Raw genomic sequence first — 16,142 nt, forward strand, 5'->3', positions numbered from 1 at the left:
AAAAAAAAGGTCATTTTCACAACTTAGTCTTTGGGTATTTTGAGAATCTTGCATTCTTTCAGTTGATTTATTCTTCATGATACAATTATCTTTTGTCCTTCTTGTGTTTGTGGTTCGTATATTCTGAGTTTTTAAGTTAAGTTATATGTGTTTATGAATAGCCATGTTTTAATTCTCTTTTAATTTCTATCTGGTAAGATATGTAATGACTCCGGTAGAGAATTCCAGAGCTTTGGACCCGCTATGGAGAATACTCTATCTTTTATTTGTGTCAGGTGTATGCTCCGTATTGTGGGAATATTCAGTAGTACTTTATTTTGAGATCTTAGTGTTAGTTGAGGGTTATATGGCTGTAGTGTCACTCCTAACAGTCTGATGTTATTGGAATGACTGATGTTGAATATTATTGTTATTACTTTATAGTAGATTTGGATTGTACAGGTAATCAATGCAGTGCCATCAGTGAGGGTGTAATGTGATATTTCTTAGATCCATGGATAAGTGCATTTTAGAAGTACCCTTGGTAAAAAAATGCAAGACTGGACATGACTCGAGAAAGGGCCTTTTCAGTTGCAGGCCCTCGTCTCTGGAACTCTATACCAGAAAATATTAGATTAATTCAAAATACAGGAGAATTTAGAAAACAATTAAAAACATATCTATTTAAGTGTGCTTACAACCCCAGCTAAATGAATTAACTCTGTTTACATAACCCCAATTAATATCTTATATTAATTGTCAATACCGCTTTTGTTTTTATCGATAACCATATGTTAAATATTTCTGATCGTAAATATTCTATTACAATACTGATGTTAAATTTGTCTTATACTATATTCTTGTTACAATTTTAATAGTTGTTAAAATTTTATTAATTTTATCATTTTATATAGAATGTATACCATTTGTTTTAATTTTTTAAATTATGTATGTTTTACTGTAAACCGCCTAGACGACCAAATCCTGACCATTTCGCGGTATATAAAAACTTTTAAAAATAAAATAAAAATAAATCCTATTAATAGTCTTGCTGCAACGTTTTGTAGTAGTTGTAGTGGTTTTAAGTGACTTGCTGGTAGTCCTAGAAGTAAGGAGTTACAGTGGTCAAGGTTTTAGAGTATTAGAGTTTGTTATACCGTACAAAAGACCACAAAAGTTAAGTGTTTTCAGTCTTTGTAGTATACGTAGCTTAGCGTAGCCTGTCAATCAATTTCTTGATGTGCATTTTCATTGTGAGGTTCTCATCTAGCTGTACACCTAAATCCCATACTTGATCTGAGGGATTAATTTGAAAGCTGCCTAGGTCTAAGGCAGGTGGTTTAACTATCAATGAGCTTCTAACTCAGCCAGATTATTTCAGTCTTTTTAGGGTTTAATTTGCGAAAGTTCTTGTTGCATTGCTTTCATGTATGTAGATATTATTGCTGCTGTATTTTCAAATGATCTGGAGAGTGGTATGTAGAACTGTAGGTCGTCTGCATACAAGAAGTTTATTTCCAGATTTGTCAATAGTTTACATAGTGGGAGCATGTAAATATTGAATAGTGTTGCTGAGAAGGCTGAGCCTTGAGGGACACCTATATCACACAAGAAGGTGTCATATCTGGTTGCCCAGTTTGACTTGAAATGTTCTGTTAGAGAGAAATGATGAGAACCATTTGCTAACTGTACCGTTGATCCCAATGTTTCTCAGCTGATGGCATAATAGATTATGATCGACAGTGTCAAAGACTGCTGTTAAGTCTATTAGCACTAAGCAATAAGATTCATCTGTGTCGAGTCCTCGGATGAATGAGTCCATTAATGAGAAGAGTAATGTCTCTGTTGAGTGATGTTTCCTAAATCCAAATTGATTTGGGTATAGAATATTATGATCTTCCAAATGATATTCAAGTTGGGATAACACTGCTTTCTCAAATACTTTGGCAAGAAACGTCAGGTTAGATATTGGGCGATAGTTGTCCCAGTCTGTTTGACCAGACTTATTTTTTAGGATTGGTTTTATCACTGCTTGTTTTAAACCTTGAGGTATGATTCCTTCTGATAGTGAATGGTTAATCAGGGATGTGATCGTAGGAGTGATAACTTGGTGCACTTTTTTAATGAACTAGTCGGTATTGAGTCACGTGGATGAGTAGTTGGTTTTATTTTATTAATGATTCGACAAATTTTCAACTTCGATACTCTGTCAAATGTGAACCATTTCACTGTGTCCTTTGAGCCTTCAGTTGCTTTTGTTGGGGAACAGATAGTGAATTGTTTTTTCAACTTGTTGATTTTGTCTAAAAGTACGGTGGCATACTCATTGCAAGAGGCCTTTGTGAAATTGTAGCTTCTTGATATATAAGATGTTGGGTCTTTAATTAGATGTTTAACTGTCTCAAAGAGAAGTTTAGAATTAAAAATAGCCCCGTGAATCTGTTTGGCATAATAATCTTTTTTTGTTTTATTGGTTAGTGTTTGGTATTTTGTGAGGCAAGATTTATATTTTTCTAGGGATTCAGTCGAACAACATTTCCACCATTGTTACTCTAGTTTCCTAAGGTTCTATTCCATGCTTCTTAGTTCATCATTGTACCAGGGTTTCTTATGTTTGGAAATGAACTTGCCTCAGATGCAAGTTTAGAATCCACTCACTGTAGACTTTTTCTTCTAGCTTAACATGTTGAGATGGAAAGGCCTCTGGATAAAAATATATTTTCTATTTTTTTTTCCTTTTTTTCTGTCTTGCTTTTATGCATCTTTTATGAGTGTATGTCACTTAGAGCTTGAGCAAATATGAAAATAAAAATAAAAAAAAAATAATAGCACTGTAAAGTGCTGTTGTAGGTGCTGCAGAGGCAGCGAGGCAATTAGAAAATGAAAGTACTGAAGTAGAATTATTACATTCAAGACTTTACAGAAAAATTATGAGGACAGACTGAGTAGAAGTCCCTGCTTGTCATCTGACAAAAAATGGCCAATGAGGCTCAGCAGGGAGCTCCTGCACATACTCAGTAGAGCTCAAAGCTCTACCGGCTAAGAGAGATGAGTCCATTAAGAACTGCCAGGTGACGTCACCCACATGTAACGGCTAATTCAGCCTACTTATCGACGAAAAATGGGGAAGAGACTATTTAAAAAATCTATCCACAGACATGCAAGTAAAGTGCTACACCTAGAGAAAATAATATTAGAAACTGATGACAAACACAGAAATGTAAATGAGTTACCCTTACATACATTTTAAATTACATTTTAATGATTTCTAGTTCTCTGTTGGTGGCCCACATGCTTACCAATGCCAGGAGATACCACACGCTCATAGTGATATGGATTTACACACACGCTGTCACACTTTAGATCAAAAGCAAACTGACAATATTTAACATGCTTCAGCTCATTTTTGTGAAGATCAGGCCACCTCCAGAGTCGAGCATAGATCACATGTGGAAAACCTTTCCGCCCAGCCACCTGCAACAAATAGAAAGGGGAACAGGTAAGAATGGTGAGGAAAAAACAAAATCAATTAACCAATTTAGCTAAGTTTAAACCAGAAAATTCTGAACACCAATCTCCAGCACCACAGCAAAGAATAATTCTGGTGTAGCACAGTATTGTTCCTACTGTTTCCCCTGTAAATGAAAGAACAAATTGCAGTCTAGACACCAGAATGATAAAGTAAGCAAAAATACTTCAACAACAATATTCATGCTGTCAAGTGGATGTGATAGGGTGCTGAATTTGAAATTTTTCAGTATTAATTTACTTTGAAACCTGCACACCAAACATCTGTCTGCACTTCCATTTTGCTCTGCTAAAGCTGATGAGCAAAGACATCAGCTTGTTCCATCTTTTCACTCTCCAGATTAAAGAGGTGAAGGCTGAAGCACAAAAGGAAACCACATTTGTCTGGGCCACACTGGAACTATGATAAGCCACGCTCAGTCCTGAAGCACTTTGGGGCAGATTTTCAAAGGGGTACGCGCATAACCCCCGAAAAGCTGCCCATTCCACCCCCTGCACGTGCCGAGCCTATGTTGCATAGGCTCGGCGGCGCGCACAAGCCCCGGGACGCGCGTAAGTCCCAGGGCTTTCCTGGGGGGGGTGTATCGGGGGGCTTGTCGCTGCAGCACATCATCGGGGGGCATTCCGGGGGCGGTGCCATGGGCGTGGTTCCGGCCCGAGGGCATTTCGGGGACGTGGCCGAGGCCTCCGAAACTGCTCCCGGGCCAGCAGGCGTAACTTTAATAATAAAGGTAGGGGGGTTTAGATAGGGCTGGGGGGTGGGTTAGGTAGGGAAAGGGAGGGGAAGGTGAGGGGAGGTGGAGGGAAAGGAGGCAGGCTGCGTGGCTCGGCACGCGCAGGCTGCCGATTTTGCGTAGCCTTGCGCGCGCCGACCCCGGATTTTAAAAGATACGCGCGTATCTATTAAAATCCTGTGTACTCTTGTTTGTGCCGGGTGCGCGAACAAAAGTACGCGCTCACGTACTTTTTAAAAATCTGCCCCTTTCTGCGCAGTTTTGGTGATCACTGGTATCAGTGGAAAAGCATATATGAGATCAATGTTCCAGCTGAGCAGGAAAGAGTCCTGAGCTAACATGAATTTGCTGGGCAGAAGTAAAATCCCCTTCTGCACATGGTCTTGGTCACTCAGCATATAGTTGTGTGAGTATGCCATCAAGTTGCCCATGATCCGGGGCTCAATGCGGTGTTGATGTAGTTGGTGCAGGAGACTTACGTTTCAACTGCAGCAAGTATATCAAGGACTTGAAGTAACATACATAACAACATAGCAATGACGGCAGAAAAGGAACAGATGGTTCATCTAGTCTGCCCATCAAGCTTATTATGGTAGTATCTGCCGCTCCTTGCAGGATACCCCCATGGTTCTTTTTAAGGGTATTAACTCCGTGCAATAACCCCCAAGCCTTATGATAAGGGTAGTAATATTTACAATCAAAACCAAGCAACTTTTAAACCCATAACAAATTACTGCTAGCAACATTTTTACTGGGATAGGAGCCTTCTTGATAATTCAGACAATGCTGCTTGTGGTTTTTGCTTTGCGTCTTGGCCGTAGAAGCTGTCCTGTGCTTTTTCCCTTATGTCTGTGTCAATACCCCAAACCGGCCCAAGTCAGGGCTCATGTTCGTTGTTGTCTGTATCCAATTCCCCCTTCTCCCCTCCCCCGCCGTTGAAGCAGAGAGTGAATTTGCAGTTACATTAAAAGCATCAAGGCTATCGGTTGAGGGTAGTAATCACAATGCCTTCTATAAAGGCTAGTGTTTTGAATGCACCAAGTGGCTTTGCATCAAACACATCAATTAAGTCAGTACCAAATGAGATTGCGTCAACAGCCACAGGTCCAGTTGTATTAAAGAGACACTACAGCCATATGTATATGTAAGACATATGTATATGTCTTACATATACATATGTATATATATATACATATACATATAAGATATGTATATGTAAGTCTATGTAAGACAATCTCTGTTACTGTCAATGTTTTGGTTGTAATGTAAACCAGATTGATAATTAACTCTGTTAATTGAACTTCGGTATAAAAAAGTTATAAATAAATAAAGAAATAAATAATGTCTGTTTGCTATGCATTGATAGGTCATGCATTGTCAGTGCTGATGCACTGGGTGCTGATGGGGGTTCTGCACCATGTGTCAATGTGTCAAGAGGTGACCGTATCAATGCACTGTGCATCAAAGCAGCTGGTGTACCATTTATCGAGGTATGTTTAATCGGCACCAATGCACCATGCATACACTTATGTTTCTTCAGTGTAGTTTACTCTGCAGAATGATGCTGCTTCTTTCTCGACCCAAAGGCTTCAGAATGGTGTGCCAATGGAGAAGTTTTTGAGGAACTCCTGCTCAACTATTCCCAGTGAGGCAAACTATGCTGCACCGTGGGTAGAGAAACAATTGCAGCCTCTGAGGGCCTTACCACAGCTCCTTCATTTTATAAGCACTTGAACGTTGAGTGCGAGGGGACGTCCATCCACAGGCACAGCACTTTGCTTGGCTGTGGTCTGGACCAAAGCAGCAGTAGAACAATTCACACCCATCAGAGAGGGACATAACCTTACCGCTTAAAATCGCTCACTATATTTTTCAACTTGATGAAGATCTTGAGGAGGCAAAACTGAATAAAAAGTACTTTTTCTTTTGTAGCACTGAAAAGTGCTGCTGTGGGTGCTGCAGGGGGCAGTGAGGCAACTGAAAACAACTAAGAACTAAAGAGAAAGAATGAAAACTTAGATAATTTTTTCAAATATCTTCAAAGTACATGTTTGTGCTGTGCTCGAACAAAAAATGACTGAGGACACTCACGCGGAAATTCCTGCACATACTTACAAGTTAGAAGAGAAAATTTGGTTCAGTGATGCTGGATGACATCACCCTATGTCATGGCTAATTCAGCCTGCTTAAAACAAAGGTCCCTAAATATAAACCAGTGAAAAAAAAAAAATAAAAAAAATAAAAGGTATCCCAAGATGGCGACGGAGCACTAGCATCGTGAGTGTGGTGCTTTTACCTTGTGAATTTCTTGATAAAATTTCCTTTTGTAATGCCCCATTCGGCCAGGAAAAGGTGAGCTCGGGAGAAAACCTTCCCTGGGGCTACCTCTGAGACACTAAGTACGGGCCCGATGGACGCCCACGTTCTCCGAGGAGCAGTACCATCGGGAGTGGAGACGCGGGAGCAGGGAACAGAAGGAGAGGAGTTGAGTTCCCTGCCAAACTCAGAGATCACACTATCCCCGATGTTGAGGGAGGTGCCAAGGAACCCAGCGACGCTGCAAGACCCGGATGGGGACCCGGAAGCCCTGCAGGCTGAAAGCGTTAGCGGGAAGAGCTGGCCAGGGAGTTTGCCGTCGGGAGAAAGCAGCGTGGAAGAACAGCCAGGAGGGCATGAAGCTAACCATGGAAGTCCAGACAGAGGCGAATTGGAGCTGAGTCAACCGAGGAGCACATCCATGCTTCAGCAGTTAAATTTAAAAATTTCTTCTTATTGTCCACAAAGACCGGGACAAATAACTCTAGAATCACTATGGGAAACTATGGTTGAGCTTGGGAACCTGATGATAAAACAGATTGAGCCACTTAAATTTAAAATTGATGACCATGAAGCTCGAATTAAATCTTTAGAAAATACGGTGAAAATCATCAATAGTCATGAGAGTCATGTGAGAAATGATTTAGGAAAGGCGTCTGGTGAGACTCCTGGACCTACGAAGGAACCAGGTAAAGAAAAGAATGGAGCTGTAGGTTTGAACCTTACGGACTTTTTGAAATCATCAGATCAAACCCATGCCGAACCAGCTACCTTGATAGTTAATTTTGCTTTGGAAATGGACAAGGAATGGATTTTGAAGTTATTTTTTAAACATCGCTCCGAAAAATGTATGGGGATGCAAGTCAGGATATTTCCAGACGTGTCTAAATCCAAGCAGAAAAGGAGGAAGCAGTTTTTGATATTAAGGCCCCAGGTTTTACAGATGGGAGCAACTTTCACGTTAAGATTTCCTTGCAGATGCTTAATTAAGTTTAAAGATAAATCATTCTTCTTTTTCTTGCCATCCCAATTAACACAGTTTTTGTGTGATAATTCTGAAACACGGGGTTTTTGAGCACTCATGACTTAGCCTCAATGCCTTATTAATGTCTGAGTTAGTCCCACCTCATATTATTTAGATAAGCTCCTGCCGTTGCTAAGTTTAAAAATGTAATATATGATTATGATTTAAGATGACCATTGTGGATTTGAAATGCTTACATAAGTTGTTGAAATTTCTTTTTATTTTCCTTTGTGATAAGTTACAAATGTATGCATTTGATTTATTGTCAAGAAAATTATCTTGATATACTTGTTAAACATAAATAAATAAAAATAAAAAGTATCACAATATGCTGAGAAAAAAATATATTATTAACTTTTCAATTCTTTTTCTTATCCATCACAAGAGGTTTACACGATCTCAACAATAAAAGATAAAATGTTTTCAATGTATTTTGAACTAGAAGATGTGCCAGATGCAATGTCAAGAGCTTAATTTCATTAAAGGCATAGATAGTAAATACAATTATAAAATGTTTCATGTTTGAAGACTGTATTTCCCTAAGAAAGCTACAAAGCAGTAAACAGTTGTTGCCAGACAAAAAATACATTTGTGAATGTTTGTAAGTTATCTGTATTTTTTACATTGTCATCCCTGCTAGCAAATGTGATTTTAATCAGTACAGGCAATTACATATTATTTTTCATTTGTAGCATTTTGAGTCCTCGATTTGCTTGTGATCTCCCGCTGAAGAAGCTATCATTGGTGAAACCATGGGCCTTTTATTGGGGAATGAGGCATTTATTTTTGCATCTTACTTGGCTTGAGTGTCCGATTGTCTAAATATTGCTTTCAAGACATTGAAGTAGTGAGACTTTCCTACAACTCATTTGGCATCATTTTGCTTCAACAATCTAGTATCTCTGTTAAGACTTACAACATGTCTAGGAAATTAAGCTGGCATTAGCTGCTAAGATTGCTTGTACACCAGATGGTTTTATTATAGACTAGAAAATAATAGGTTTTGGGGGGTTTTTGTATGAAAGTGCTTGTGCAATATTCAACCTTGTTTTAGGCTGATTTAAGTAAATAAAAATTGTAATGTTTTTGTCAATACTGAAGATCTTTGCATTAGTGTTCTTCCTTGTTCTATTTTCTATTCAGAGAGAGACATACATATGTTCTATTTTCTATTCAGACACACATTCACATTCACATTTTCTATTCAAACACACATTCACATAACAGATTAAGACATACGTAATAAAACAAAACATTAAAACATATACAGTATTAGTACTGATTTGTCCATGATGACTTCTATGCAAACCTCTTATCAACACTGATTATTATCTATAAGGTAATTTCACTGTGTTTATACTGACCTGAAGCCTTCCATCCAGGGTTCTCTGGATGGTCACACACTTGCTAGGATGAGCTCCGTTAGTGGTTATAGCTGTAATCAGAGAATCCAGTTCATCTTTCTTTTCCTTCAGTTTCTTTACTAAGCTTTCAATTGCTCGTTTCGCAAAGGTTTCACTCTCTCCACCTTGTCGGTGACACATCAGACTGTGCACAATGCTCAGACAAGCATCATTACTTGTCGGTGTGTTGGTAATAGACATACTGTCAGCTGGATCCAGCTTTTTCTTGAAGATAAAATCTCTGTGCTGCTCTTCAGTTCTGACGCACGAGCCACAGGTGTTGTTGCGAAATTCTGCTCAAATTGTCCTGCCACAGTGTGGCAAACTGCAGCAATATCTGAAAAAAGTGAACAAAAAAGTTAGTTATAAATCAGAAATGATACCCTGTAATTACTACAAAGTTATAGTTTTTAGAGAATACTGTGAAAATTGAACTTCAATCTTACAATCTTAATAACTGTAACTACTAAAAAAATAAAATAAATAAAAACTACCATGAATGTACTACTTAACTGAACATAAGAACATAAGAAAATGCCATACTGGGTCAGACCAAGGGTCCATCAAGCCCAGCATCCTGTTTCCAACAGTGGCCAATCCAGGACATAAGAACCTGGCAAGTACCCAAATTGGAATGTAATCCAATTATTGTTATTTCAGTCAGACATGGCATCACAAACCATCCCAATCTGTATATACAATGGGATTAACAAGAAACAACGCTTGGTGAAATATCAAGACAACATGAAGACAAAGAGAAATCGAATAATATTGCATAGGAATTTAATTAATATTAAGTATAATTATAAACCTTTAATATCCAATTGTCTCTTCCTGACCTTCTTTCTCATTAATATTCAAGCCATTTCTAAAAAGCAGCTTTAATATCGGACCTGATCCATGACAAAAAAACAGACTTTTTTGCCATAACAGAAACATGGTTGAAATCTACAGATGTGTTAATCAATCAAATAGCAGATGTAAATTATGATGTTTTCTCAGCCCCACGACTACAATACCGTAGAGGAGGTGTAATGTTAATAGCCAAGAAACAATTTAAACTTAAATTTATACCAATCTCTATATGTCAACCATATGAAGTAATGTTATTAGAATCTGAATTTTTACAAATTTGTGTGGAATATTGTCCTCCAAAATTACTTGATCACAATATCTCTCCACTTATTGAATTACTTACCATTTTCCTTAAATCCCAACAAACCATCCATAGTCTTAGGTAACTTTAACTTACATATAGACATTACTCCTTTAGATAACGCATGCACTATTCTGCTTGAATCTTTAGAAGCTTTAGGATATCATTTCCGATCCAATAAACCTACTCATAAAGCAGGACATGCATTGGATCTGATATTCACCAACACATACTTCGATCACAGAACAAATATCTCTATAACACAGGTACCTTGGTCAGATCATTCTCTTTTACATGTAAAAACTGAGTATATGCAACCTATTTCACAAACGGCCAATGAACCTGTCCATATATCTTACCAATCACAACCAAAACCTGAAGAGTTAACAAAGGAATTGGATAGTATAAACAATAAGTTGAAAAATCAAAACTGCACTGAAGCCACAACTACATGGCTGAACAACACATCAATTATTGCTGATAAATTATGCCCCATAAGAACCAAAAAAATAATCTAGCTAATTTAAGAAACCTATGGTGTACTAATAAATTGAAATTAGAAAACCATGGGTTTCTTAAGTTAGCTGGATTAATTAGCTGAAACATGGGGTGTTTGAACCCTCATGACTTAGCTTCAATGCCTTGATAATGTCTGAGTTAGTCCCACCTCATATTATTTAGATAAGCTCCTGCCGTTGCCAAGTTTAAAAATTTAATATATGATTATGATTTAAGATGACCACTTGGATCCCACATTGTAGACTTGAAATGCTTACATAAGTTGCTGAAATTTCTTTTTATTTTTATTTGTGATAAGTTACAAATGCATGCATTTGATTTATTGTCAAGAGAATTATCTTGATATACTTGTTAAAAATTAATAAAGATTAATTTAAACTTAAATTTATACCGATCTCTATATGGAGACGTTACAAAAATTCTTTGACATTAGGTAATTTCAGAATAGCCCTTAGCCACTATAAAAAAAAAAACAGAGACATAGCAAAAAAAGAATACTACAAAAGTAAGATTGAACAATTCTACCAAACCCCAGGATACTCTTTTCAATAGTTAAAAACTTAACTAAAGATAATACTCAAATCACTGAACCCCTAGCTGAGAATACAACAAATGAGATAGCTCAGTTTTTCAAAAATAAAATAGACTTATAGATCAAAACCCTTCCCCTCTACATCCAAACAAGAGGTCAAGATGACACCGAAATTAGATATGACTTGGGATACTTTTGATACAACCTCAACCCTGGAAATTGAAGTCCTGATTAATACATTAAACACTGCCAAACACCCCCTAGACTCAATTCCAATTTCTACCTTAAAAACAGTTGCTAATAACATTGCTACACCAATCGCTACGATTATTAATTTAACACTAACAGAAGGTACTTATCCCGATATATAAAAAAATGCCCTAATTAAACCTATTCTGAAAAATCCTAAACTGGACGCAATACAAGTGATTAATTACAGACTGATATCTAATCTTTCTTTTATCGCAAAATTACTGGAAAAAGTTGTAGAACGACAATTACATACATACCTAGAATCCAACAATATTTTATTTCCGAATCAATTCGGTTTTAGAAAGAATTTTAACACTGAATCCCTTTTAATCTCTTTATCTGACACAATTCTCAGAGGTTTTGATTACGGCCAGTTATTTTTTAATTTTATTGGATCTTTCTGCAGCCTTCGATACGGTGGACCATTGTATCTTACTATCCCGTCTTAAAGAGATTGGAATTCAAAATACTGTTTTAAATTGGTTCAGGTCATTTTTAAACAATTGGCTTTTCCACGTAAAGATAAGAAATACATACTCCAATAACTTACCTTTAGAAACTGGAGTACCCCAGGACTCCACACTCTCCGCAACACTTTTTAATGTTTATCTTTTACCTATTTGTCACTTTTTCTCAGGGCTCGGTCTTAATTTTTATATTTATGCAGATACAATTCCTTGTCCACATTGATGTATCTATTGAACAATCTCTTAAAACTACAGCTATGTATTTAAATGCAATCAATCAACTACTTATACCACGGAAGCTCATCCTTAATACAAATAAAATGGAGATTTTATTTATTTAAGAATTTTTTATACCGGTATTAGTCGAAACATCATATCGGTTTACAGTGGAACTAAAGGATGGAAAATACAATGAACAGGGAAAAGGGGAGGGGGTACAAAGAACTGATAGGAGTAGCATGGAAAGAGCAAAACAAACGCAAAAAGCAACTTGGAAACAAATGCATTGCAATTATAACATAACTATGTACAAGGATTGGGTAATGTCTGGAGGAATAGGGGAGCGATTAGGAGGGGGGACTCTTAATGGTTCTGAGGGTAGGCTTGTTTGAATAACCAAGTCTTTAGTTGGGATCTAAATTTCAAGGGGCATGACTCTAGCCTGAGGTTGGTCGGGAGTGCATTCCAGTGCGTAGGCCCGGCAATGGAGAAGGCCCGATCTCTCGTGAATGATAGGTGTGCCTTCTTTAGGGAGGGCACATGGAGGGTCCCTTTGTTGGAGGTTCTGGCAGGCCAATTAGGGCATGTGAGACAGAGTGGCTCGTCAAGCCAGTCTGAGTTGTGTGTGAATATGGCTTTGTGTGTAATAGTAAGGGTTTTAAAGAGTATACGGGATACTACTGGAACGCACATGTATGGATCATGACATTCCACCACTTTGTCTTAGAATTATTACTAAGATAAAGCCATGCCTAGCCGTTAGGGATTTAGGTATTACGCTGGACACGGAACTAGGGTTAAAAAAAAACACGTTGCACAAAAAATAAGAGATGGCTATTTTAAGCTTCTCACTCTGAGAAACTGAAACCCCTTCTGGATGTAAAAGAGTTCAGAACAGTTCTCCAAGCCTTGATTTTTTCTAACAGACTACTGCAACGCATTATTGCTTGGTGTTCCCCTCACCACCATAAGACCATTGCAAGTTTTACAGAATGCGGCAGCAAGAGTATTATCTGGGACAAAAAAAATGTGATCATATCACTCCCATTTTAAATTTCATTACACTGGCTGCCCATAATTTTTTGGGTGCAATACAAAGTAGCGTGTATCCTCCACAAAATAATACATGGAAATAAAACAGAATGGCTAAATTATGCCATACGGCTACATATACCACAAAGAAATCTTCGCTCTAGTAATAAGGGTCTCCTTTCAATTCCAACAATTAAATCAGCAAGACTTAGTGAGGTCCGTGAGAGGGCAAGCTCCATCGCAGGCCCCAAGCTTTGAAATACCTTGCCAACTCATTTACGATTGCAAACAGACATAAAGAAGTTCAAAAGCAATCTCAAGACATGGCTATTTATGTGCGCCTAGGCGGAGTCATGCTAACCAATTCAGCAAGTTCTAAACTCTGAATTTTAATTCTAAACTTTCTCTGACTTTGGTTTTATTATATTATTTTAATTTCATTTTATCTTATTTATTTAATATTTGTATCTTTATTATTGTTTTAGAGCTATTTTAGGCCCATTTAAGATAGTCAATATCTACTAAAATAGAGGTATTACTATTTGTATTTTATTATGCTATTGTATTTCTATTTCTTACCAATTGTACACCGTTGTGATGGTTTTATTACTGATGTGACGGTTTATAAAAACCAATTAAACCATAAACAAGGTGAAAGAGGCAATTAAAGCCAAATGGAAAAAAATGGAAAGCAAATACAAATCAAGAAAATAGGCAAGAGCATAAGTACTGGCAAGAGAGAGAAAAAAAAAATCAGCAAGACAGGCCAAAAGAGAATTTGAGAAAAGGTTTGCCATAGAGGCAAGAATTAATAAAATCTTTTTCAAATACATTCTAAGCAAAAAGCCTTTGAGGCAGTCATTTGTGCCACTAGATGACTAAGGGATAAAAGGAGTGCTCAGGGAGGAGAAGGAAATAGTAGAAAGACTGAATTCAGTTAATTTCCTTAGTCTTTACTAAAGAGGAATTGGGAACATAACCACACAAGAAACATTCTTTGATAGCAATTATGCCGAGCAAAAAAAATCAAATCTCTGTAATAACGGGGATCTAACAAACGAAAGAATAACAAATCACCAGGACCAGAAAGTATTCACCCCAGAGTCCTGAAAGTAAACCATGTACTAGTAATCAGCAAATTATCATTTTAAATAACCACAATACCTGAAGACTGGAGGACGGCTGATGTAGGGCAGATTTTTTAAAAAGAGCTTCAAGGGTGATCTGAGAAAATATAATAAACCAATGAACCTCGTGTTACTGCCCATCAAAACTGTAAAAGCTGTTCTTAAAATCAAAGTTCCTAGCCATACAGACAGTCATAGTTTAATGAGGAAGAGTCAACATGGTTTTAGCAAAGGGAAGTCTTGCCTTACAAATCTATTAGATATTTTGAAGGCATAAACAAAACATGTAGATAGAAGTAATCTGCTGAGAATTGTAGATCAGCGGAATATAAATGTGTTAATTAAATAAATAAATGGGCTGGTTGATATATTTGGATTTCCAGAAGGCATGTGATAAAAGTATCCTCATGAGAGATCCCTCAGGGAACTGAAAATTCTTGAGATAAGAGGTAGTTTACTAATGTGGAATGGTAACTGGTTAAGAGAGAGGAAGCAGAGGGTAGGATTAAATGGTCAATTTTCCAGTTGGAGAAAGGTTATTAGTGGTGTACCCCAGGACTCCGTACTGGCACCTGTGCTGTTTAACATACACCTAAATGATCTGGAAAAGGGAAAAAATGAGTGAGCAGATGACATGAAATTATTCAACGTGGTGAAAACAGCTGGAAAGGACATTTTGAAATTGTGGATAAAGTCTCACCGATCGCATATCAATCGAATTAAGACAAATCCTGATGGTGAAGATGTCCTTAAATGGGTCCACATTAACCAGCTCAGACCTTCTCACTCTCAAATTTGTGGATCAAAATGCTGTGCCCAGTGACACGGACATTAACAATAAAGTAGAAGAGTAGTTCTCTACTGTTTGTCAGATGAAGAGCCAATCCCTGAGGGCAATCATCTTAGTGCTGCTGGTGATAGAAGCAGAAGCTACCAAGCTGGTCAAGCCTGGTCTTTCCTCCTTCATTGTGATACAAGACACCCCTGGCTTTCTCATTACACAGTCCTAGATTGTCACCCAGAAAGTCTGTGGGTCACTGGACTCCCAACATGTAATCCAGAAACATTTTAGCCTCACTAACATGCATGCAACCAAAGCTTGGTTCAAGGATCACCTGAAATATGCTACCAGAATGTCCAGAACATTCTTAGCCAATTGGACAAAATTATGATCCAGCCTGTTAGAAAAGACTTAGACTGACCCAAAAGGTTTATTGAACTAATTGCTGGATCCATTATCTTTTCTGCCCTGGGTTCCCTCTTTGGTGCATCCAAGTTCATTGCCAATGCCATTTCTGTGAAAAATTTGCAGAACACTGTTAAAGAACTGCAGGGCGATATGAAAAGTATCTCTAAACAGATACAACACCAACAAGAACAGTTAACTTCTCAAGGTAAAACACTAAGTAATACTGTCACCTTCGTTAACCTACATTCTCAAGCAATTAAACATAACCAAGAGGATATCACCACCATTAAAACCATGCTGAGCCAAGACCATAATTTTATCCAGCCCATTAAAGCACTCACCGATGTCTTGTTTAGAGAACTGGACAACCGCATGAGTAACTTAATGAAAGGACAAATTCCAACCTATTTAGTCTTTCCAGATGTCATTACAGATGCCTTCGCCAAAATTACTCGAAGTAACATTGAGCCTGTCCAGGTCCAGATTGCATATCATATGGGTAATGCTATACCTTTGTATGTGGACATTGAGAATATGGAGGTTGCGTATGTTTTAAATTTGCCTTTCATTTTACCTGAGAATGTTTACTAATTGAAACAAATAATTAATATAGGTACTTGGACAAACAATATATACCTGCGGTACACATCCCTACCCTTCTAGCC

General features: G+C 37.6%; 1 protein-coding gene across 1 annotated transcript in view; it reads right to left on the bottom strand.

Annotated features, from left to right (window-relative positions):
• SMAD4 (SMAD family member 4) overlaps window positions 1–16,142 on the bottom strand; it is a 180,898-nt gene that overhangs the window by 107,767 nt on the left and 56,989 nt on the right. The window contains exons 2-3 of the mRNA XM_029579983.1: window positions 8,946–9,321; window positions 3,279–3,453 (exon numbers count right to left, since the gene is read on the bottom strand). Coding sequence (XP_029435843.1) covers window positions 3,279–3,453; window positions 8,946–9,185 — 415 coding nt within the window. The 5' untranslated portion in view covers window positions 9,186–9,321. The remainder of the gene's footprint in view (window positions 1–3,278; window positions 3,454–8,945; window positions 9,322–16,142) is intronic.

Source organism: Rhinatrema bivittatum, chromosome 1 (genome assembly GCF_901001135.1).
Source record: "Rhinatrema bivittatum chromosome 1, aRhiBiv1.1, whole genome shotgun sequence".
NCBI lineage: Eukaryota > Metazoa > Chordata > Amphibia > Gymnophiona > Rhinatrematidae > Rhinatrema > Rhinatrema bivittatum.